At 32.0% G+C, this 23044-nt stretch overlaps 1 protein-coding gene across 12 annotated transcripts in view; it reads left to right on the forward strand.

Moving 5' to 3' along the window:
• ERC1 (ELKS/RAB6-interacting/CAST family member 1) overlaps nucleotides 1-23044 on the forward strand; it is a 327147-nt gene that overhangs the window by 228904 nt on the left and 75199 nt on the right. For all 12 annotated transcript variants that reach the window (XM_074269366.1, XM_074269372.1, XM_074269370.1 and 9 more), the window contains one exon: nucleotides 12303-12447. In XM_074269366.1, the coding sequence (XP_074125467.1) occupies nucleotides 12303-12447 (145 nt within the window). The remainder of the gene's footprint in view (nucleotides 1-12302; nucleotides 12448-23044) is intronic.

Genomic DNA, 23044 nt, shown 5'->3' on the forward strand with positions numbered 1-23044 from the left:
CCTCTGGTTTCTGAGATTTGTTTGAAAGGGGTAGGGGAAAAGGAGGGGGGTGGTCAAACTATTTCCTGAAATCCAAATGCCACAGCAGAGCAGCTTTACAGACATCTTGGTTCTATTAAGATTTGCAGGTCAAAGGGCAGCCAGGACTGGTCCGGCGGTTTAAAGAATTGGAGTGGGTTGAATGGACAAGTTTAATAGCTTATAATTAAACTTCTGCTACCATCAATTCATTATCCATAATGAACTTATTAAATCAATAGGGAGTTCGTTATAGCTTTGGAAAGGTTCTGTGTTCACATTCTTGAATGTGTTTTATTTTGTGGGGGGGAAAAAAAACCAAAACAACTAGCCAAGGCTTCGAAGTTTGTCATCTAATTCAGGCCAAGGTAGTGATGCAGGCTCAGAGACACTAGGTTCCTTGCTATTCCTTGGAGGCAATATGTCACCTCCCTGTTCCATTAATTTTTACTGAATTACCCTCATGCCTAGAAATCCCTTCTTCTTCATCTTCACTTCTTACCTTCTTTGAATTTTAAGTCTCACTAAAATCCCATATTCTGAGTCTTCATGGTTTGTTTTTTTTTTGGGGGGGGGGGTTTGTTTTGTTTTGTTTTGTTTTTCTTTTTGCAAGGTAATTGAGATTAAGTGACTTACCCAAGATCATATAACTAGCAAGTATTAGATTTGAACTCTGGTCTTCAGACTTGATGCTCCATCCACTACTCACTCCATCTGGCTGCCTCCATGAGTCTTAATCATAACATTAGTGCCTTCTTTTTACCATTTTCTCCAGTTGAACTGATCTAAGTCTTATTTGTACATATTAATTTGCATATTGTCTCCCTCTTTGTTCTGTGAACACTTTGAGAGCAGCAACTATTTTCTATCCCCAGCCCATAAAAATAGGAGCTTAATAAATACCTGTAGACTGAAAAGTGAAATATTTGTGTATCATAAAATGCAGTGAAATAATATTACTTTATTACTAAGCTTAAAATATAGTTATTTAGGTAAAATAGCTACATTCCTTTGCATTCACAAGAACAACTGGTCACTCTAGATCAAGAAGATGTCCTAAAGAATAAGACATATCTCCATTAAACTAGATCTGTGCCTCCTGTGGCAAGGAACTCAAACAGCCTTTTTCACATTCCTTTAAGGATCAGCCAAGCCTCGATAAAATAAGTGCTATTCCTACCACACAGTTCTTAGTTATTCCAGGCTTGTAACACATTTTTTATATGAGTTGCTCTATCAGAAATTTTATATCTTCCAGGCTTTTAATGTTAAGCTTGATGTTACTTTTATTTTTTCTTGTTTCATTTAAATACAACATCTCTCCTGACATGACCCAATTCACTTTCTCCAAAAATAGTTTAACAAAGTGATTACAAGTAGTGATATATGAGATTTTTTGTTTCTCAGTAACAGAATGGAAAAACATATTTGCATTGTTATAATTGTTTGCATAATTCTAAATTTTCTAACAAAATGATTAGACCAATTTCACAGTATTATCACTCCATTAGACCCTCTTTTTTGCTGATTCATTTCCTTGATCTCTTTTCTTTTTGCCTGTGGGCTTTTCTTTATCGTGATTTATTTTCTTCTTGTTGTTCTTTTACTTTATTTTGGTATATTTCTTAATGTTCTGAGGTGATTGAGGAAAGCTGGCTTTAAAGATGCCTATTTATTGAAATTCCAATTTTTTTTCTTACTTTTAGAGAAGGCAGCTATTGAAGTAAATGCAATAAATAATTAATTGTATTATCTTCCTGTTAATTTCATTTCCCTTTAGAAAACCAAGTATTATTCATTAATTTTAGGATTTTGTGTCTTTCATCCTATAGCAAGTTGCCAGTATTGCTTGATTGTAATATGTTATATTTCCCCATTAATATTATGTAAGCACATCTTTCTTTTTCCTAAATGACTACTAGATGCTTTCTTATTTTATGTTCCTGAGAGACAGTGATGATATGTTACATAGTGAATAGATTGATGAATTTAGAATTAAAAAGACTTGGGTTCAAATACCTATCCTTTACTTATTTGCTGTGTCACCATTTGCAAAATACTACATCTGTCTATAAAATGAGAATAGAAATCATCTATATGTATATGTTTATAATAAAATGATATATATGTGTGTATAACATAGTATCACAATATTATTGTAAGCCTCAAAAAATAATTTAAAGTACTTTGCAAATATTAAAACCTTCTATGGATGTCAGCTTACACTAATGACCGTGCCTTGGAAATTTTAACCATTTTATCTCTGAGCTTTCTATTCTGGGATTTTACTTTCCTTCAGGAAATAGAAATGAACATTGAGCAAGCAGAGGTTAAGTGAGTTGCTTAAAGTTTTAATTCAGGTCCTCTCAGTCCCAGGCCAGATTCCTTATCTGCTACACCACTTAGCCTTGGATTCTCTTTCTATAATATTTCTCATTTTGTCAGAATGCTTTTTAGATAATCTGAACTTTTATATAATGAAGTGTAATATGTATGTATGTGTATACATATATATATGTGTATATATATATATGCATGTGTATAGTGTAATATTTCATACATTGTAAGAGTTCATTTAAAAAAAAAACAACCCAATTCAGAATGGGGAGAAAGAAAAACTGATAGAAATCAAGTTATTTGGGTTCTAATTATCCAATAGATTCAACCAGGATTTCTCTGAATTATGCATATCACTAAGCTAATATCCTTTTTTAAAAAAAAGACATTTTTATTCAATTTTATTTTACCTTCAATTCCTAGTTTTCTCTCACACTCCTCTCCTGCCCACATTACCAGTTGAGAAGGCTAAAAAACAAAAACCCACTGTGTTACAAAAATGCACATAATCCTGTAAAACTAATTTGGCATTGTGTGTATTTGAGAGAAGAAAAGATAGGATAAAAAGACAAGCTTCATCAAAAGTTCTTTGGAATTCTGGATGATCATTGCATTAATAAGAGTTCCTAAGTCTTTAAAGTTGAGATGTTTACAGTATCATTATTATTATATAATTTTTTTCAATTTTAGAAATTGAACTTTGCATCAGTTCATATAAATCTTCCCAAGTTTTTCTAAATCTATCTGCTTCAGTTCTTATAGCACAATAGTATTCTATTGCTTTATATACCATAATTTGTTGTCAGTCTCTGATCAATGTGTACCTCATCAGTTTCAAATTCTTTGCCACCACAAAAAAAAAACAAGAGTTAGTATAAAATTATTTGTGCATATGAATCTTTTTCCTTTATTTTTGGTCACCAGTTCATAGCTCTACCTATAGTACATTAAGATACCAGTTTTCTCAAATCCCCTCAGGCATTATCATTTATTTTGTCAACATAAACAATTATTGGGTGTGAAATATTACTTCAGAATTGTTTTAAATTGCATTTTTCCAATTATTTGTGATTTAAAATATTTTCTTTCATATGATTATTGATAACATGTCATCTGAAAACTTCTTATTCATATCCTTTTGATCCAGTACCAACTGGGGAATAGCTCTTATTCTTATAAATATAACTGAGACCTTTATCAGAGAAACTTGCTGCAAAGAATATATATATATATATATATATATATATATATATATATATATATATATATATATATATATATATATATATATATATATATATATATATATATATATATATATATATATATATATATATATATATATTTTTTTTTTTTTTTTTTTTTTTTCCTTGTTTCTCTTCTAATTTCAGCTGCATTGGGGGGGTTTTTGTACAAAATTCGATGTAATTAAAATTTTTCATTTTACTTCCTTTCTAGCTCTTTTTTTGAGTATGAATTCTTTCTCTAACCACAGCCCTGACAAGAGTTTTTCCCCCATACTCCTCTAATTTGCTTACGATGTCACCCTTTATATCCAATCATGTACCCATTTGGATTTAGCTTGATTACAGTGTAAGATAGTCATTTATTCCTAGTTTCTGCAAGACTACTTTGCAGATTTCTCAACATTATTTGCTAAAATGTTCTTTGGGTTTTTGAAATGCTAAATGCTAAATTGTTGTGCTGATTTCCTCATATTTTGTGTGCTTAATCTGTTCCATTAATCAACCTTGCTGTTTGTTACCCAGCATTAAACTGTTTTGATGATTATAGCTTTCTAGTAGAGTTTCAGATATGATACTCTCTTCTTTCCCACATTTTCCATTAATTCCCTTGTTATTCTTGACTTTTTTCCCCTCCATATAAATTTTATTATTTTCTTTTCTAACTGTCTAAAGTCATCTTTTGGTAGTTTGATAGCTATGGCACTGAATTGGTTAATTAATTAAGGCAGTATTATTTTTATTATATTGCGTGGCCTACCCATGATCAATTAATATCTTCCCAATTACTTACATCTTTCTTTATTATATAAATAGTATTTTGTAATTCTGTTCATATAATTCTTGAATGCATCTTCACTGATTATAATTTTTTAAATGGAATATCTCTTTCCATTTCTTTCTGGTCCATGTTCTTAGTAACATACAGAAATACTTTTTTTTTTTTTTTTTTTTTTTTTTTTTTTTTTATATTTATTTTTATTTTATTTTATAATTATAACATTTTTTGACAGTACATATGCATGGGTAATTTTTTACAACATTATCCCTTGCACTTACTTCTATTCAGATTTTTTCTCTTCCTCCCCCAAACCCCTCCCCCAGATGGCAAGCAGTCTTATATATGTTAAATATATTACAGTATAATTTAGATACAATATATGTGTGTAGAACCGAATTTTTTGTTGCACAGGAAGAATTGGATTCAGAAGGTAAAAATAACAGTTTACATTCATTTCCCATTGTTCCTTTTCTGGATGTAGCTGGTTCTTTCCATCATTAATCAATTGGAATTGGATTAGCTCTTCTCTATGTTGAAGAAATCCACTTCCATCAGCATACATCTTCGTACAGTATCATTGTTGAAGTGTATAATGATCTTCTGGTTCTGCTCGTTTCACTCAGCATCAGTTGATGTAAGTCTCTCCAAGCCTCTCTATATTTCTCCTGTTGGTCATTTCTTATAGAACAATAATATTCCATAACATTCATATACCATAGTTTACCCAACCATTCTCCAATTGATGGACATCCATTCATCTTCCAGCTTCTAGCCACTATGAAAAGGGCTGCCACAAACATTTTGGCACATACAGGACCCTTTCCCTTCTTTAGTAGTTCCTTGGGGTATAAGCCCAGTAGTAGTATGTCTGGGTCAAAGGGTATGCACATTTTGATAACTTTTTGGGCATAATTCCAGATTGCTCTCCAGAATGGTTGGATTCTTTCACAACTCCACCAACAATGCATCAGTGTCCCTGTTTTCCCACAGCCCCTCCAACATTCATCGTTATTTGTTCCTGTCATCTTAGCCAATCTGACAGGTGTGTAATGATACCTCAGAGTTGTCTTAATTTGCATTTCTCTGATCAATAGTGATTTGGAACACTCTTTCATATGAGTGGAAATAGTTTTAATTTCATCATCTGAAAATTGTCTGTTCATATCCTTTGACCATTTATCAATTGGAGAATGGCTTGATTTCTTATAAATTAAAGTCAATTCTCTGTATATTTTGGAGATGAGGCCTTTATCAGAACCTTTAACTGTAAAAATGTTTTCCCAATTTGTTACTTCCCTTCTAATCTTGTTTGCATTAGTTTTGTTTGTGCAGAAACTTTTTAATTTGGTGTAATCAAAATGTTCTATTTTGTGATCAATAATGGTCTCTAGTTCTCCCTTGGACACAAACTCCTTCCTCCTCCACAAGTCTGAGAGGTAAACCATCCCATGTTCCTCCAATTTATTTATGATTTCGTTCTTTATGCCTAAATCTTGGACCCATTTTTATCTAATCTTAGTATGTGGTGTTAAATGTGGGTCCATGCCTAGTTTCTGCCATACTAATTTCCAGTTTTCCCAGCAGTTTTTGTCAAATAATGAATTCTTATCCCAAAATTTGGGATCTTTGGGTTTGTCAAAGATTAGATTGCTATTTTTATTCACTATCTTGCCCTGTGAACCTAACCTATGACACTGATCAACTGGTCTATTTCTTAGCCAATACCAAATGGTTTTGGTGACTGTTGTTTTATAATACAGTTCTAGATCAGGTACAGCTAGACCACCTTCACTTAATTTTTTTTTTTCATTACTTCCCTTGAAATTCTCGACCTTTTGTTGTTCCATATGAATTCTGTTGTTATTTTTTCTAGGTTATTAAAATAGTTTCTTGGAAGTCTGATTGGTATAGCACTAAATAAATAGATTAGTTTAGGGAGTATTGTCATCTTAATTATATTCGCTCGGCCTATCCAAGAGCACTTAATGTCTTTCCAGTTATTTAAATCTGACTTTATTTTTGTGGCAAGTGTTTTGTAATTTTGCTCATATAATTCCTGACTCTCCTTTGGTAGATATATTCCCAAATATTTTATACTATCGACCGTTATTTTGAATGGGATTTCTCTTTGTATCTCTTGCTGTTGGATTGTGTTGGTAATGTATAAAAATGCTGAGGATTTATATGGATTTATTTTGTATCCTACAACTTTGCTAAAATTCTGAATTATTTCTAATAGCTTTTTAGCAGAGTCTTTGCGGTTCTTTAAGTATACCATCATGTCATCTGCAAAGAGTGATAATTTGATTTCCTCATTTCCTACTCTAATTCCTTGAATCTCTTTCTCGGCTCTTATTGCCGAGGCTAGCGTTTCTAGTACTATATTGAATAGTAATGGTGATAGTGGGCAACCTTGTTTCACTCCTGATCTTACAGGGAAAGGTTCTAGTTTATCACCATTACATATGATGTTTACTAAAGGTTTTAAATATATGCTCCTTATTATTTTAAGGAATAGTCCATTTATTCCTATACTCTCAAGCGTTTTTAGTAGGAATGGATGTTGGATTTTATCAAATGCCTTTTCTGCATCTATTGAGATGATCATATGGTTTTTATTAATTTGATTATTAATATGGTCAATTATACTAATAGTTTTCCTAATATTAAACCAGCCCTGCATTCCTGGTATAAATCCCACTTGGTCATAGTGTATTATTCTGGGGATGATTTTCTGAAGTCTATTTGCTAATATCTTATTTAAGATTTTAGCATCAATATTCATTAAGGAAATTGGTCTATAGTTTTCTTTCTCAGTTTTCGATTTACCTGGTTTAGGTATCAGTACCATGTCTGTGTCATAGAAGGAATTTGGTAGGACTCCTTCAATCCCTATTTTTTCAAATAGTTTACATAGCATTGGAGTTAGTTGTTCTTTAAATGTTTGGTAGAATTCACCTGTAAATCCATCTGGTCCTGGGGACTTTTTCTTAGGAAGTTGGTTAATAGCTTGGTCTATTTCTTTTTCTGAGATGGGACTATTTAGACTACTTACTTCTTCCTCTGTTAATCTGGGCAAGCTATATTTTTGAAGGTATTCTTCCATTTCATTTAAGTTATCAAATTTATCGGCATAAAGTTGAGCAAAGTAGCTCCTAACTATTGTTCTAATTTCCTCTTCATTAGTGGTGAGTTCACCCTTTTCATTTTCAAGACTAACAATTTGCTTTTTCTCTTTCCTTTTTTTAATCAGGTTTACTAAGGGTTTGTCTATTTTGTTGGTTTTTTCATAGAACCAACTCTTAGTTTTATTAATCAATTCAATAGTTTTTTTACTTTCAATTTTATTAATCTCACCTTTTATTTTTTGAATTTCAAGTTTTGTGTTTGTCTGGGGGTTTTTAATTTGTTCCTTTTCTAGCAATTTTAGTTGTAAGCCCAATTTGTTGGCCCTCTCTTTCTCTATTTTATGCAAGTAGGCCTGTAGGGATATAAAACTTCCCCTTATTACTGCTTTGGCTGTATCCCAGACATTTTGGTATGATGTATCATTATTGTCATTTTCTTGGGTGAAGTTATTATGTCTATGATTTGCTGTTTTACCCATTCATTCTTTAGTATAAGATTTTTTAGTTTCCAATTATTTTTTGGTCTCTTTTCCCCTGGCTTTTTATTAAATGTAATTTTGATTGCATTATGGTCTGAAAAGGATGCATTTACTATTTCTGCCTTACTGCATTTGATTTTGAGGTTTTTATGCCCTAGTATATGATCAATTTTTGTATAGGTTCCATGAACTCCTGAGAAGAAAGTATACTCCTTTCTGTCTCCATTTAGCTTTCGCCAAAGATCTATCATATCAAGCTTTTCTAGTATTCTATTTACCTCTTTGACTTCTTTCTTATTTATTTTGTGGTTTGATTTATCTAATTCTGAGAGTGCAAGGTTGAGATCTCCCACTATTATAGTTTTGCTATCTATTTCCTCTTGCAGCTCTCTTAATTTCTCTTTTAAGAATTTAGATGCTGCACCACTTGGTGCATAAAAAATATTTTTCAATTTATTCAATTTAATTCTGACCATTTTGCTAGTATATTCCCTTTTTTTCTTTATTGAATCTTGTTTTTTTTTCCTTTTTCTATCTGAACTATGTAAAGCCTTCATAAGCCACAAGGGATCTGTTTCATAGTCTAAAGATCAATTAAAAGGTCAAGTTTCTCAAGAAAAACCATGAAAAAAAAAAATAGGGGACTAGGAATGTCTAGCAATACCAGAAGTGAATGCTATAGTGCAATAATTATCAAAGTAATTTAGTACTGGGAAAAAGAAAAAGAGATGTTGATCATTAGAACACATTAAATACACAGCACACAGAAACAAACATAATTACAGTGTTAAACAAATCCAAAGACTCCAGCTACTGCAGTGAGGACTCATTATTTGACAAAGGAAAAACTGAAAAACAGTCTGATCAAAATTAGATTTAAAACCTCTTATTGCATATACACCAAAATAAATTCTAAATGTATAAGTGGCCTAGATATAAAAAAGTAACATAATACTGAATTTAGAAGAGTAAAGAAAGCAATGTTTTTCACCTTTATAAATAAGGGAAAAGTTCATGACCAAAGTATAAAGAGAATTTCAAAAATAAAATGAATAATTTTAATTATATTAAATGTAAAATGTTTTTCACAAAACAAATACAGTTAAAATTTAAAAGATAAAGTTAACTGGGAGAAATTTTTGCAACAAGTTACTCTTTTCTAAGATTTGTAAGGAACTGATTAACAAACATATAAACAAGTGTCGTTTCCAGTAGATAATCAATTAAAAGATTTGATCATAAGGGACTCAGAGAAAGAATTCCCAGTATCAATTGACCTTATGGAAAAAAATTCTCCAAATTATTAACTATTTGAAAAAGTCAAAACAACTTGGGCTTCCATCTGCCACACATTATATTGGCAAAGGTGACAAAAATTGAAAATATAAAATTATTTATATTTTCCAAAATTATTTGAGGAGTATAGGACAATAGGTACAGTGATTCACTTCTGGTAGAACTGTGAATAGATTCAGCCATTCTGGGAAACAGTTTTGTACTATATACCAAAATTCATGAACTCGCATACTCTTTAATAATAATGATAATAATAATAACAACAATACTACTAGGCTTCTTTACCACAAGTAAATAGAGAAAGATCCATGTACACAATTTTTTTTTATATCAAAAAAATTTTTATAGCAATTCTTTTTCAGTTAGAAAAGAATTAAAAAGTAAGGAGGCGCTTATCAAACTATGAAATATGAATGGAATAAAATGTTATTATCCCCAGGAATGATGAGAGGTACTTTCATAAAAACAAGGGAAGACTTAAGAATTAATATAAATTAAAAAGAACAGATTCAAGAGAATGATTTCTTGAATAGTAATGTGACTACAAAAACTCTTAATAACTTTGATCAATACAGTGATCATCCATGATCTTAAGATAAATCATCCTCTTTCTTATGATAAAGGAAAATTAGATTCAAGGTGCATAATAGGATATACACTTTTGACATGTCCAACATGGGATTTTTTTTTTTTTTGGTCAGACTGTGTATTTATTACAAGGATTTTATTTTGTTTTAATTGTGGATCAAGATGAGAAGGAAAGAGGGACTAATGATAAGACTCCTTCTCCTCCAATAAAGAAGAAAAAAAAACTGGGTTCAAATTTTTTTTTTTTTAATGCATAGATGATAACATATGGATGGTCAGAAACACAAATTAAATAGTTTTGAAAGTTGTTATATTTTTAATTTCTTAAAGTTAAAAAGTTTCCTTGTGACAGAGATTCAGTTTTCAAAGACAATCATGTCCAATTCATAAAAAGTCTTTTCTTTTCTACTTTGTATAGGGCAAGACTCATTTTATTTGATGTTTAAATTAAAAATAATAACCTTGCCACATAAAGTCACTAAGTATAAATATGTATATATATATATATATATATATATATATATATATATATATATATAGGTTAAGGAAAGATTATTGTTAATACCTCAAGAAGAAATAGCTATTTTTCTAATTTGTATTTATAATTTGTCTTTGACTTTTTCCATGTGAGTGTTGAAGATTGCAACATTGCATCTTCACTCAAGCACCTGCAGAATGCTTTCACTGGAGTGAGATGTGTGGGTAGAGAGAAATATGTAATAGTTCGTCTTGCCAAAAAAAAAAAAAATAATAATAATGATTAAAACTTTTGAGCCGAATTATATTTAAATCTATTAATTTGGGTTCTGCATTTCCAGTTTTATAATTATTTGTTCATTTCTCAGTTCAGTTATATCTTGCGCTCCAAAGAATTACTAGCTATTTATTTCAGATTATTGATCAAAGACAATAACATCTTTGATATTGAAGATGAGAGACCCTCTTGTTGGCTTTCTATTGACTTCTTTACCTTTATCATTTTCTCTCCTGTATTTTTTTTTATATTAAAGCCTCAGTATCATCATTGTATTATTATCTTTATCTGTTTCTGTGTTCAGTACATATGAGTTTTTCCATTAAAGGTATCCCAGACATTAAATTGTCCTAGAAAATGTCATTTTTTTGCAATAACATATTTAATTCCTCATAATCAAGCTTCACATTTATAGTCCAAAACACCACTAAAATATTATTTGTCCTTGGTAATAATTGCATGGTTATCAGTATTATGAGCTATCATGTGAGACTTAAAAGCAATAGCTCTTTTGGAAAACAGCCTTTTTTTCTGTCTATTGCTTACTTTGTATTCATAAGCATTATTTTTATAACATTAACTATGTGGAATAATGTCTTTTACATTAGGAAAGCTAGTTTACATTTTTATCCAGAAGTAACAACTTTTTTTGAAAGGGCAATTTCATTAAATCCTGATTTATGCAATGTCCTAAGTGCTGCTATGAGAAGAAAAAATAAAATAAAATAAAGATCCTCCCCTAAAGATGCTTATAATTTGTGGACTAGATGTGGAGGAAATTAAGAAAGACACACAAAAAATAATACAAATTAGAATATGTGAATATTAAAAAATTGAAGTGTTCTGAGACAGATGAAGAAGTTGCCCAACTAATTAGTTTTTAAAAGTACATGAAACTTAATTAAGCTTGATGTCTGGAAAAATTTGTGACAAAATTGCCCAGAAGTAGAGTTGGCTGCATTAGGAACCTCATTGGAGCTATTTGAGCAGAATCTTAATGACTACTTTGTAGTCATGTTATATAAATATTTATATTACACTAATAAATATTAAATGTATTCATCTACTAAATCCCTAAATTTTATCTAGTATTGATTGGACTAAGTAATCACTGAAATCTCTTCTGGCTTGAATTTTATAGATATAGGAAAAATGGACAAATAGAATGCTCATGGGAGTGGCAAGGGAAGAGCATTCCATATTTAAGGAGCATTATTCACAAAAGAATTCTTCCCCAAATTATGAATAATTATTTTTACAATTATAAACTATGTAGACATAGAGTATCATGAATTATAGCTGAAGCCACATTGTGGAGTATCTTGAATACCAGCCTAAGGAATTTGATCTTTATATGGGAGACAATAAAAAACCACTGAAATGTTGAACAGTGAAGCAACTTGATCTTTTTATTTGTTCACTAGGAAGACCACTTTGGTCACTTAGAAATAAACTCCATAGTTCTGTGACTACTGAGTCATGCAGAATCATAAAATATAACTTATCAAGACTAAATTTTTACATAGCATATAATGCAAAATAGTGTTTGCTTAAGTCCCAGCACATTCAAGTGACAGTTTTGCAACCATTCCAAATGATCATTTGATTGGAGGGTGGTGAGAAGGGGGAATCTTGTGCTGTTCAGAATATTAATAGGCTTTTTACTTTGTTTCATAGGCAGGAAGCTCTCCTTGCTGCCATCAGTGAAAAAGATGCAAACATAGCTCTTCTGGAGCTTTCATCCTCCAAGAAGAAGACCCAAGATGAGGTAGCTGCATTGAAACGTGAGAAGGATCGTCTGGTGCAGCAACTGAAACAGCAGGTATGATTAAAGAAACAGTGGAAACCAAGTTAAGAAAGGGCCTCTAGAAATATAGTTACATTTCATTCCAGGATATGTCTGTCTTCCCTCCTTCCTCTCTCCATCCCTCCTTCTCTCCCTCCCCATGGTTTAAAGTATCGTGTGTTTTTTAAAATATTTCATTTTCTAAGTATCAAATTGGTCTTTGTAAACAAATGAGCTCATCTTTATTATAGATCTCTTTTCTGTGGATATGATATGTATAGTTTTCTAGAGAAGCATTGAAGAATCTCCAGGTACCTCATAACCCTCTCTGTGTATTGTAGAACAGGAACTTGGGATCCATTAACTTTTTTCAAATATGTTTTGAACTGTATTTCAATATATCGATTTCCTTTGTAAGCATTTGCATTTTATTTTATCAATTTTAAAACATGATTCTGAAAAGGAATCCAAAGGCTTCACTGGACTGTCAAAAAAAGTCCAAGAACACACAAAAAAGATAAGATTCACCTCAAACAATATCAGGCACAAAGAGGACTTTATTATAAAAGGATTTATAATTCTTGGAGATTAGATGGTAAAGGCAATATTGAACTCAACTTTAACACCATCCCTTTCAAAATTTTGTGCCTAAGGTTTACCTAAACCCTTTCACCTGTAAATATGAGAGAGCCAAAAGTTACCCTTTGTAAAGGACAGAAACAGATCTGAGATTTCCTTTGGTTTTGTTCACTGCTTAGGTCATTCTCTTACCATCACATTATGCACTCTGTCTTTTCTCTATCATTATTCCCTACTCTTTTCTAATTACATTACTTTTTTTTCCCTAGTTGTCTATGTGATTCTACTTGAAGAAATTAGAACCACAAGGCTTTTTCCCAGATTTCTTCTCTTCCATTGTGGGAGATTCTAGTGATCAAACAGTTCTGTTTTTCATGGAATATTTGTACTATAAATTTATTTTTTCATTTTGCAGACCAATATTAAATGTGCTCAAAAGTTTACTTATTAATTTTATAGCCCCCAAAGTTGTCCCTTTTCCACAAGATGGCATATACAACACATAGGATTCACTTAAGTACAAGGAAAATTTGAATATTCAATACAGGAAGTAGAATTATCTGATTTTAGGATAGTTGTGAAACAAATATCAAGTCTATTTACTTTGCCATGCATTTCCATTAGCTTATAGGAAACAATGCAGAAAGTCATAAAAAATGGTACATAATAAGAATATTACTACATATGATTCTAATTTTTATCTTTTTGCTTCACTATTTTCCCTTGCTTGAAAGGAGGATTCTCGTGGGTGAGGTAGGCGGTATCAAGTAGAAAAAGATTATAGTGGGGCAGCTAGGTGGCGCAGTGGATAGAGCACTAGCCTTGAATTCAGGAGGACCAGAGTTCAAATCTGGTCTCAGACACTTAACACTTCCTAGTTGTGTGACCCTGGGCAAGTCACATAACCCCAGCCTCAGGGAAAAAAAAAGAAAAAGAAAATGATTGTAGTATAAAGAACAAAAGACATCATAAAGCAACAACAGAAAAATACTGACTAGGAAAAGAGGTTGCTCTCATGAAGTAAGAACAAAGTCTAACAGATAAACTACCCTTATGCCACACTTGTATGTATGCAATGTCAAGCCACAAGTCAACAAGTATTTATTAAATACCTATTATGTACTAGTCATTGTACCAAAAATTGCCAAAAACAGTCCCTGCTCTCAGAGACAGATTCATGGTGGAAACAACAAACAGATACTTATATACACACAAGATATATATATATATGACAAGTTGGAGATCTCATAGGGAAGGTCCTGGCATTAAGGAAGATCAAGAAAGGTTTCTTGTAGAACCCAGCTTAAACTGTGGTTCATGACCCCATGTGGAGATTCATAAACTGAATGCAAGGGTTTCAGAATTGTGACATTGTCAGTAATTGTTTGATTTGCATACCTGTTTTATATACATATGTATCCAGGGTCATGTAAAAATTTCTCAGGCAAAAAAAAAAATAAAAAAAAAATCACAAGCCAAAAAAGTTTAAGAAGTCTTTTTATAGAAGATAGGATTTTAGTTGAAATTTATAAAACAGTTGGTAGAGATGAAGTAGAACATTATAGGCATTAGGAACAGGTAGTGAAAATGCCTAAAGTTGGGAGATGGAGTATCTTATATAAGGAACTGCCAGGAGGACATTGTCAATATATTGCTGAGTACATGAGGATTGATAAATTATAATAAAATTGGAAAGGTAGCATTGAGCCAATTTGTAAAGTTTTAAGTGCTAAACATGATATTTAATATATAGTCCTAGAGGTGGTAAGAAATCAGAGTAATTTATTGATTGGGAGTGGTAGGAGTGAAATGGTCAGATCTGTGGTTCAAGAAGATCAATTTGATATGTAATTGGAGGATGGACTAGAATAGGGAGAGACTTATAGCAGACTATTGTATGAAGAGATAAGATCCTGCATCAAAGTGATGATAACATGAGAGGAGTGGAAAGCTATATCCTATCACATATCCTGTGACGAAAAATAGAACCACCGGGAATTGAACACAGATTGGATGTAGGGAAAAAGAGGGTAAAGAGCCCAGAATTATTCATGAGATGAGCCTGAGTTATTGGAAAGTGGTGTCCTGGAGAATAGTAGACAAGTTTGAAAGAAGGGATTCTAGAGGAACTTTTGTATGTTGGACAGGAAACTGCCTCTCAATTTTACCTACAAAATTCTAAATTTAATTATTCCATAGTAATTGTCAAATCTAGATTAATATATGCCTAGTATATGTGAATGTCCCCAAAATCCTACAAGAGTATTGTCCATTTAAAGATAAAGATGAAGCATTTCTGAGGAAAACAGTAATGATTCCCTCCAGATTGTAGAACCCAGCTTAAACTGTAGTTCATGACCCCATGTGTAGATTTTTTTTTTTTTTTCTCTTGCATGCATGGCTTTACAATCCTACCCACTCACGGTACATCTGGGTTGTATAAGAGCAAAGAAGGAGAGTTCTGTCAGAGACATTTTTGGTTCTTTAATTTTTCAAAGAGCATGTATTTAAAGCTTAGATAATAGAAAAGCATTTTGAGAAAAGGATATGGCATCAGTGTTGTTTTAATTTAAAACTCCTAGACTTGAATTGCAAGGATGTGCCTCAGTCTAGAGACCATTTCTTTATAGAATCCTAACACAGAATTAACTTGAAGTAGACTTTTCAGTAAATGGAACAGCTGAATCCTGATTGATTGTTAGCATTCACGTGGGGCCATTTTCATCATGGGATGGAGATGGGGAAGGGATTTAAAAAGTGGGAGTCCTTATCTAATGTGGTACCAATTTACACATACACACTCACACACACACCCTCTAGGATAGTTTGTCTCTCTGACTTATTCATGGCAAAGCAGTCATAGGGGAGGCTTTTTCAGAGAGAGAGAGAGAGGACCATTACAAGAAAACAGAGCTAAAAGTTGTCTAACAAAGTCCAGATGTGCTGTGGTGTGTGCCAGCCAGCATGTTCAGATTATAAGTTATGGCCTGCTGTGCTTGTCAAGCCAGCAGTGCAATTAAGTAAAAATAGAAAATTCACTCTATTCAGTGGCACAATCTTTCACAAGGTGATCTCCGAATGTTTTTCCTTTTTCAAGTAAAGATTTTTGTAATTTTCATATACTAATTGCTATAGTTTGTGGGTCTTGTTTTTTAACTGAGTTGCAAAAAAATTCTTTTAAAAGGTGGGTTAGAGTTTCTTAGTTAATTTTAGAGACTATAAAGCTCAATGCTAAAAAGGTTCTCCTTTATTTTATTTAGTTATACTTTTAAAAACATTTTTAATTGACTTTGTATTTAATATCAATTATTTGTACTTGTGATTCCTGTCTGGTGATCCCTCCATACCAACAAAATCAGAGGATTTGTGTTCTGTGTCCTATCTCTGTGACTTTGGGCAAGTGATTTATCCTTAATAGGGCATAGTTTCCTTCACTGTAAAACTGAAGTGTTAGACTAGATAACCTATAATGTGCCTTTTTATTCTAAAATCTGGGATTTTCTTGAGGAAATTAAAGATCAAATAACTAAAAATATGAAAGACTAAGTAACCTTTTCAGCAATTCTTGTAACTTCTCAAAATGTTGTAAAACAGTATTACACACAAGGTAAAGTATCTTCACAAACTTAGATATTTAAGAACCTTTTAGAAATAAGAACCTGACGAATTAACACTAGAGAAGGCTAATCCTTGCATGCTTTACAGAACCCACTTCATCACTAACCCCTAGGCTTTGTACTGCACAAGTACCCATCGGCTAAAGCTATGGGATCCACTTAGCAGTTCTCTTCCTACTAATATAGTCTTTGCCAGCACACACCAGCTTTGCCCTCATGGTACTATTATGTGACAACAAGCAGAAAAACTCAGTTCTTTGCTTCTTCTTTCCTGACCTTTACAAGAATCATCAAAGGAGAAGAGTCAGAAAGTGAGCAATAGGGGATTGAAAGGAAAAAAATGACTGAAATTTCTAAAGATCTTAGGAAGAAAAGAAAGTAAGTTTAAAAACTTAGGCATAAATAGATAAATCAACAAGGAAGACATTAATAAGAGAAGAAAAGATGCCATCCAGAACATCTTTAATAAGTCCAAACAGCTTTGGATAATTGCAAAAAAGATGAAAATGAATCAAAATCTAAGGAAGTAGAGGACCTATGCATTTCCAAAAGAGCACAGTAACTTGGAGGATCTCTTGGTTTAAGAGAGAAACAAGACTTGAGAAAGTGGAACTTATGACTTGCTCACCACAAAAAGTTGTCAAAATAGAAAACTTGACATTGGCAGTCTCTCTAAAGAAACAAAAGAGAAAAAAACTAATTGGAAATAAAAAAACATAAAAGTGAAGGATATTCTCAAAGAAGAGAAGCAAAAAGTAACACTAAAAAAAATAATAATCTGCACATAAGAAAAAACATGGATATAAAATATAGGATGCATAGAGACAAAGATAAATCTCCCAAAAGAAAAGTAAAAACAAAAACAAACAAGAAAAAAAAAAAAAACTCTTACTTTTCAGAGTATGAAATAAAATAAGACAACTACCTTGAACTTCTGGACATAGAAAATAAAGCATCAATTTTTAAAAATCTAAACTTCTCTTCCAGAAGAAAAAAATATTAAAAACATGTACTGTAAATTCCAAAACACATATTGATTAACACTAACAATTTGAATGACAGAGAGCAAGTTCTGTAAGTGACCAGGAAAAAGACTTTCAGATATAAAGAAAAGGAGATTCAAATTACATTGATATTCTGTACCTAACAGAAATCACATAAGGGAATGGAACAGTGTGTTTGGGAAAGGAATTTAAGATAGAACCCTAAGTAGCATAAAGTTGAGCTGAAACATCAATCAAAAATATGATTGATGAATAAAGGTTAATTATTTGAAGGATTTTTTTTTTAAATAAAAAAGCAAGTTGTTTGTTTGCAAACAATTCAGATAATAGAAACGAAAAAATGGCAAACCATACAGCAACCAAAAAAAAAGGTGATTCAGGGTAGTGGGGAAAAGGGGAGAAGCCAGAAAGACATCTATGATTTAAAAAATAATGACAGGAACCATAAAGAGATTTCTTCCTCAAAAGTACATAAGAGAAAGGGCCAAAAGGGGAACATATATGGATCAAATGAATGGAATAACAGTCCTGAAAATTCATGGACTCACTCACTATATCCTATCATCTAAAAGTCAATCATTTCTTTGTTGGTCAAGATAAAAGAATTGTTTGATGTACTTTAATAAAATTAGTAGTAAAAAAAAAAAAAAAAAAAAAAAGGAGGGGGGATTAACTCCTGTGGTTTCCTAGGACTAAAAAGGGTTATATATGGAGGAATAGGTAAGGTTTCGAGAAAGCTCATTACTAAAAGAAAAAGGTGGAAATCTCTATTTGGTGGTAGAGAATACAATTGAAGAATCACTACTGATTATAAAAGTCAGTTCTTGCCCTTGAAAAGCTTACATTCTTTTGGAGGAAGTTACTCTCCACCTTAATTATTCCTTGATGTCTAATGGGTTTCAGTTCTCTAATTTGTTTCATTTCTCCAATTTAATTTTCATAATTGTGGAAAACAAACACCCATCCATTTCTCCTAGCTCTAACAGTAGTTATCATTGAATGAAAGTGTACAGACAAATTAATAAAATACTTTGCTTTTCATGACGGCTAGACCAATTCAGAGTTCCATTAACATACCTGTTTTTCCACAAGCCCTTTAGCCTTTGTCATTTTATTTTTTTTGTCAACTTTGATAATAATAGATGTGAGGTAGGACCTCAGAATTGTTTTAATTTGCATTTCTCTAATTTCTAGTGCAATGTTTCTTTTTTATGTGAATATTGATAACCTAGATTTCTTCTGATAACTTTATGTACTTTGACTATTACTTGGGGAATGTCTTTTATTCTTTTCTTAGAATATTACAGAAGGCTACTGTAAAAAAAAAAAATTTCCCCCATTTACCTTCTTTTCTTATTTTAGTTCTCTTGTTTGTGCAGAAATTTAAATGTTATGTAATTAAAATTAGCCATTTTACTTTATATGATCTTCACTCTTATTTGGCTATGAACTCTTCCTTTATCCTTAGATTTGCAGATGATTTCTTTCATGTGTCTCAAATTTTTTAAAAGACTAAGTCATGGACCCATTTGTACTTTACCTTGATTTACAGTGTGAGATGGTGGTCTCTATCAGACTGCTTTCTAGTTTTTCCAATGGTTTTTATCATATGATGAATTTTACTCTTAATAGGTAAGATCTTTGGATTTACCAAACACTAGGTTTATCAAATTGTTTTGATGCTTATTGTTTCGTGGTGTATTTGGAGATTTAATGATAGGTCATTTCTTTTCCCATTTTAAAAAATTAATTTCCTTGATTTTTCTTAATTTTCTGAACTTCATACAAGTTTTGTTATTTTTTTCTAGTTCTCTAAAGTCATTTTTTTGATAGTTTGATTAGTGTGGCACTGAATAATTAAATAGTTTTAGGCAATATTGTCAAGTTTATTATTGTGGCTTGGCCTATCCCAGACAATATGTCTTCCTTTATTTAGATCTGTCTTTATTTGTGTGAGGAATGTTTTGTACTTATGTTCATATAATTCCTGTATGTGCTTTGACAGGTAGACTTTCTTTCTTTTTTTTTTTTTTCCAACTCATTTTTTTTTTTATTTAGAATTTTTTTCCACAGTATATATGCATGAGTAATTTTTTTAAATAATATTATCCCTTGTATTCATTTTTCCAAATTATCCCCCCTCCTTCCACTCCCTCCCCCCGATGACAGGCAATCCCATACATTTTACATATGTTACAATATAACCCAGATACAATATATGTGTGTAAATACCATTTTCTTGTTGCACATTAAGTATTAGATTCCGAAGGTGTAAGTAACCTGGGTAGATAGACAGTAGTGCTAACAATTTACATTCACTTCCCAGTGTTCCTTCTCTAGGTGTAGTTATTTCTGTCCATCATTGATCAACTGGAAGTGAGTTGTTGAAGATATCCACTTCCATCAGAATATATCTTCATAGAGTGTTGTTGAAGTGTATAGTGATCTTCTGGTTCTATTCATTTCACTCAGCATCAGTTGATATAAGTCTCTCCAAGCCTCTCTGTATTTCTCCTGCTGGTCATTTCTTACAGAGCAATAATATTCCATAACCTTCATATACCATAATTTACCCAACCATTCTCCAATTGATGGACATCCATTCATCTTCCAGTTTCTAGCTACTACAAAAAGAGCTGCCACAAACATTTTGGTACATACAGGTCCCTTTCCACTCTTTAGTATTTCTTTGGGATATAAGCCCAATAGCAGCAATGCTGGGTCAAAGGGTATGCACAGTTTGATAACTTTTTGGGCATAGTTCCAAATTGCTCTCCAGAATGGCTGGATTCTTTCACAACTCCACCAACAATGTATCAGTGTCCCAGTTTTCCTACATCCCCTCCAACATTCATCATTATTTGTTCCTGTCATCTTAGCCAATCTGACAGGTGTGTAGTGGTATCTCAGAGTTGTCTTAATTTGCATTTCTCTGATCAGTAGTGATTTGGAACACTCTTTCATATGAGTGGATATAGTTTCAATTTCATCATCTGAGAATTGTCTGTTCATATCCTTTGACCATTTATCAATTGGAGAATGGTTTGATTTCTTATAAATTAGGGTCAGTTCTCTATACATTTTGGAAATGAGACCTTTGTCAGAACCTTTAACTTTAAAAATATTTTCCCAATTTGTTACTTCCCTTCTAATCTTGTTTGCATTAGTATCGTTTGTACAGAAACTTTTTAGTTTGATGTAATCAAAATCTTCTATTTTGTGATCAATAATGATCTCTAGTTCTCCTCTGGTCATAAATTCCTTCCTCCTCCACAGGTCTGAGAGGTAGACTATTCTCTGTTCCTCTAATCTATTTATTATCTCATTCTTTATGCCTAAATATAAAGAATGCCTAAATCATGGACCCATTTTGATCTTATCTTGGTATATGGTCTTAAGTGTGGATCCATATCTAATTTCTGCCATACTAATTTCCAGTTTTCCCAACAGTTTTTTCCAAATAATGAATCTTTATCCCTAATGTTGGTATCTTTGGGTTTATCAAAGATTAGATTGCTATAGATGTACCCTTTTTTGTCCTTTGTATCTAATCTGTTCCACTGATCTACCGGTCTATTTCTTAGCCAATACCAAATGGTTTTGGTGACTGCTGCTATATAATGTAGCTTTAGATCAGGTACACTTAGACCACCTTCCTCTGACTTTTTTTTCATTAGTTCCCTTGCAATTCTCGACCTTTTATTCTTTCATATGAATTTTGTTGTTATTTTTCCTAGGTCATTAAAATAGTTTCTTGGGAGTCTGATTGGTATAGCACTAAATAAATAGATTAGTTTGGGGAGTATTGTCATCTTTATTATATTCACTTGGCCTATCCAAGAGCACTGAATGTCTTTCCAATTATTTAAATCTGACTTTATTTTTGTGGCAAGTGTTTTATAATTTTTCTCATATAATTCTGACTATTCTTTGGTAGATGGATTCCCAAATACTTTATACTCTCAACATTTGTTTGGAATGGAATTTCTCTTTGTATCTCTTGCTGTTGCATTTTGTTGGTGATATATAAAAATGCTGAGGATTTATGTGGATTTATTTTGTATCCTGCCACTGTGCTAAAATTCTGAATTATTTCTAATAGCTTTTTAGCAGAGTCTTTGCGGTTCTCTAAGTATACCATCATGTCATCTGCAAAGAGTAATAGTTTGATTTCCTAATTTTCTACTCTAATTCCTTGAATCTCTTTCTCGGCTCTTATTGCCGAGGCTAGCGTTTCTAGTACTATATTGACTAGTAATGGTGATAGTGGGCAACCTTGTTTCACTCCTGATCTTACTTGGAAAGGTTGCAATTTATTTCTGTTGCATATTATGCTTACTGACGGTTGTAAATATGTGCTCCTGATTATTCTAAGGAATAGTCCATTTATTCCTATACTCTCAAGAGTTTTTAGTAGGAATGGATGGTGGATTTTGTCAAATGCTTTTTCTGCATCTATTGAGATGATCATATGGTTTTTATTAATTTGATTATTAATATGGTCAGTTATACTAATAGTTTTCCTAATATTAAACCAGCCCTGCATTCCTGGTATAAATCCTACTTGATCATAGTGCATTATCCTGGGGATGATTTTCTGAAGTCTTTTTGCTAATATCTTATTTAAGATTTTAGCATCAATATTCATTAAGGAAATTGGTCTATAATTTTCTTTCTCAGTTTTCGATCGACCTGGTTTAGGTATCAGTACCATGTCTGTGTCATAAAAGGAGTTTGGTAGGATTTCTTCATCCCCTATTTTTTCAAATAGTTTATATAGCATTGGGGCTAATTGTTCTTTAAATGTTTGGTAGAATTCACATGTAAATCCATCTGGTCCTGGGGATTTTTTCCTGGGGAGTTGATTAGTAGCTTGTTCTATTTCTTTTTCTGAAATGGGACTATTTAAGTAATTTATCTCCTCCTCTGTTAATCTAGGAAGCCTATATTTTTGGAGGAAGTCATCCATTTCACTTAAGTTATCAAATTTATTGGCATAAAGTTGGGCAAAGTAACTCCTTATTATTTCTCTAATTTCCTCTTCATTGGTGGAAAGATCCCCCTTTTCATTTGTAAGACTAACAATTTGATTTTCCTCTTTCTTTTTTCTGATCAGATTTACCAAAGGTTTATCTATTTTATTGGCTTTTTCATAAAACCAACTCTTGGTTTTATTAATTCAATAGTTTTTTTACTTTCAATATTATTGATTTCTCCTTTTAATTTTTGTATTTCAAGTTTAATTTTTGGTTGGGGGTTTTTAATTTGGTCTTTCTAGCTTTTTAAGTAGCAGGCCCAATTCGTTAATCTTCTCTTTCTCTATTTTCTTCAAATAAGCCTCTAAAGATATAAAATTTCCCCTTATTACCGCTTTAGCTGAATCCCACAGATGTTGGTATGATGTTTCATCATTGTCATTATCTTGGGTGAAAT

Source organism: Sminthopsis crassicaudata, chromosome 5 (genome assembly GCF_048593235.1).
Source record: "Sminthopsis crassicaudata isolate SCR6 chromosome 5, ASM4859323v1, whole genome shotgun sequence".
NCBI lineage: Eukaryota > Metazoa > Chordata > Mammalia > Dasyuromorphia > Dasyuridae > Sminthopsis > Sminthopsis crassicaudata.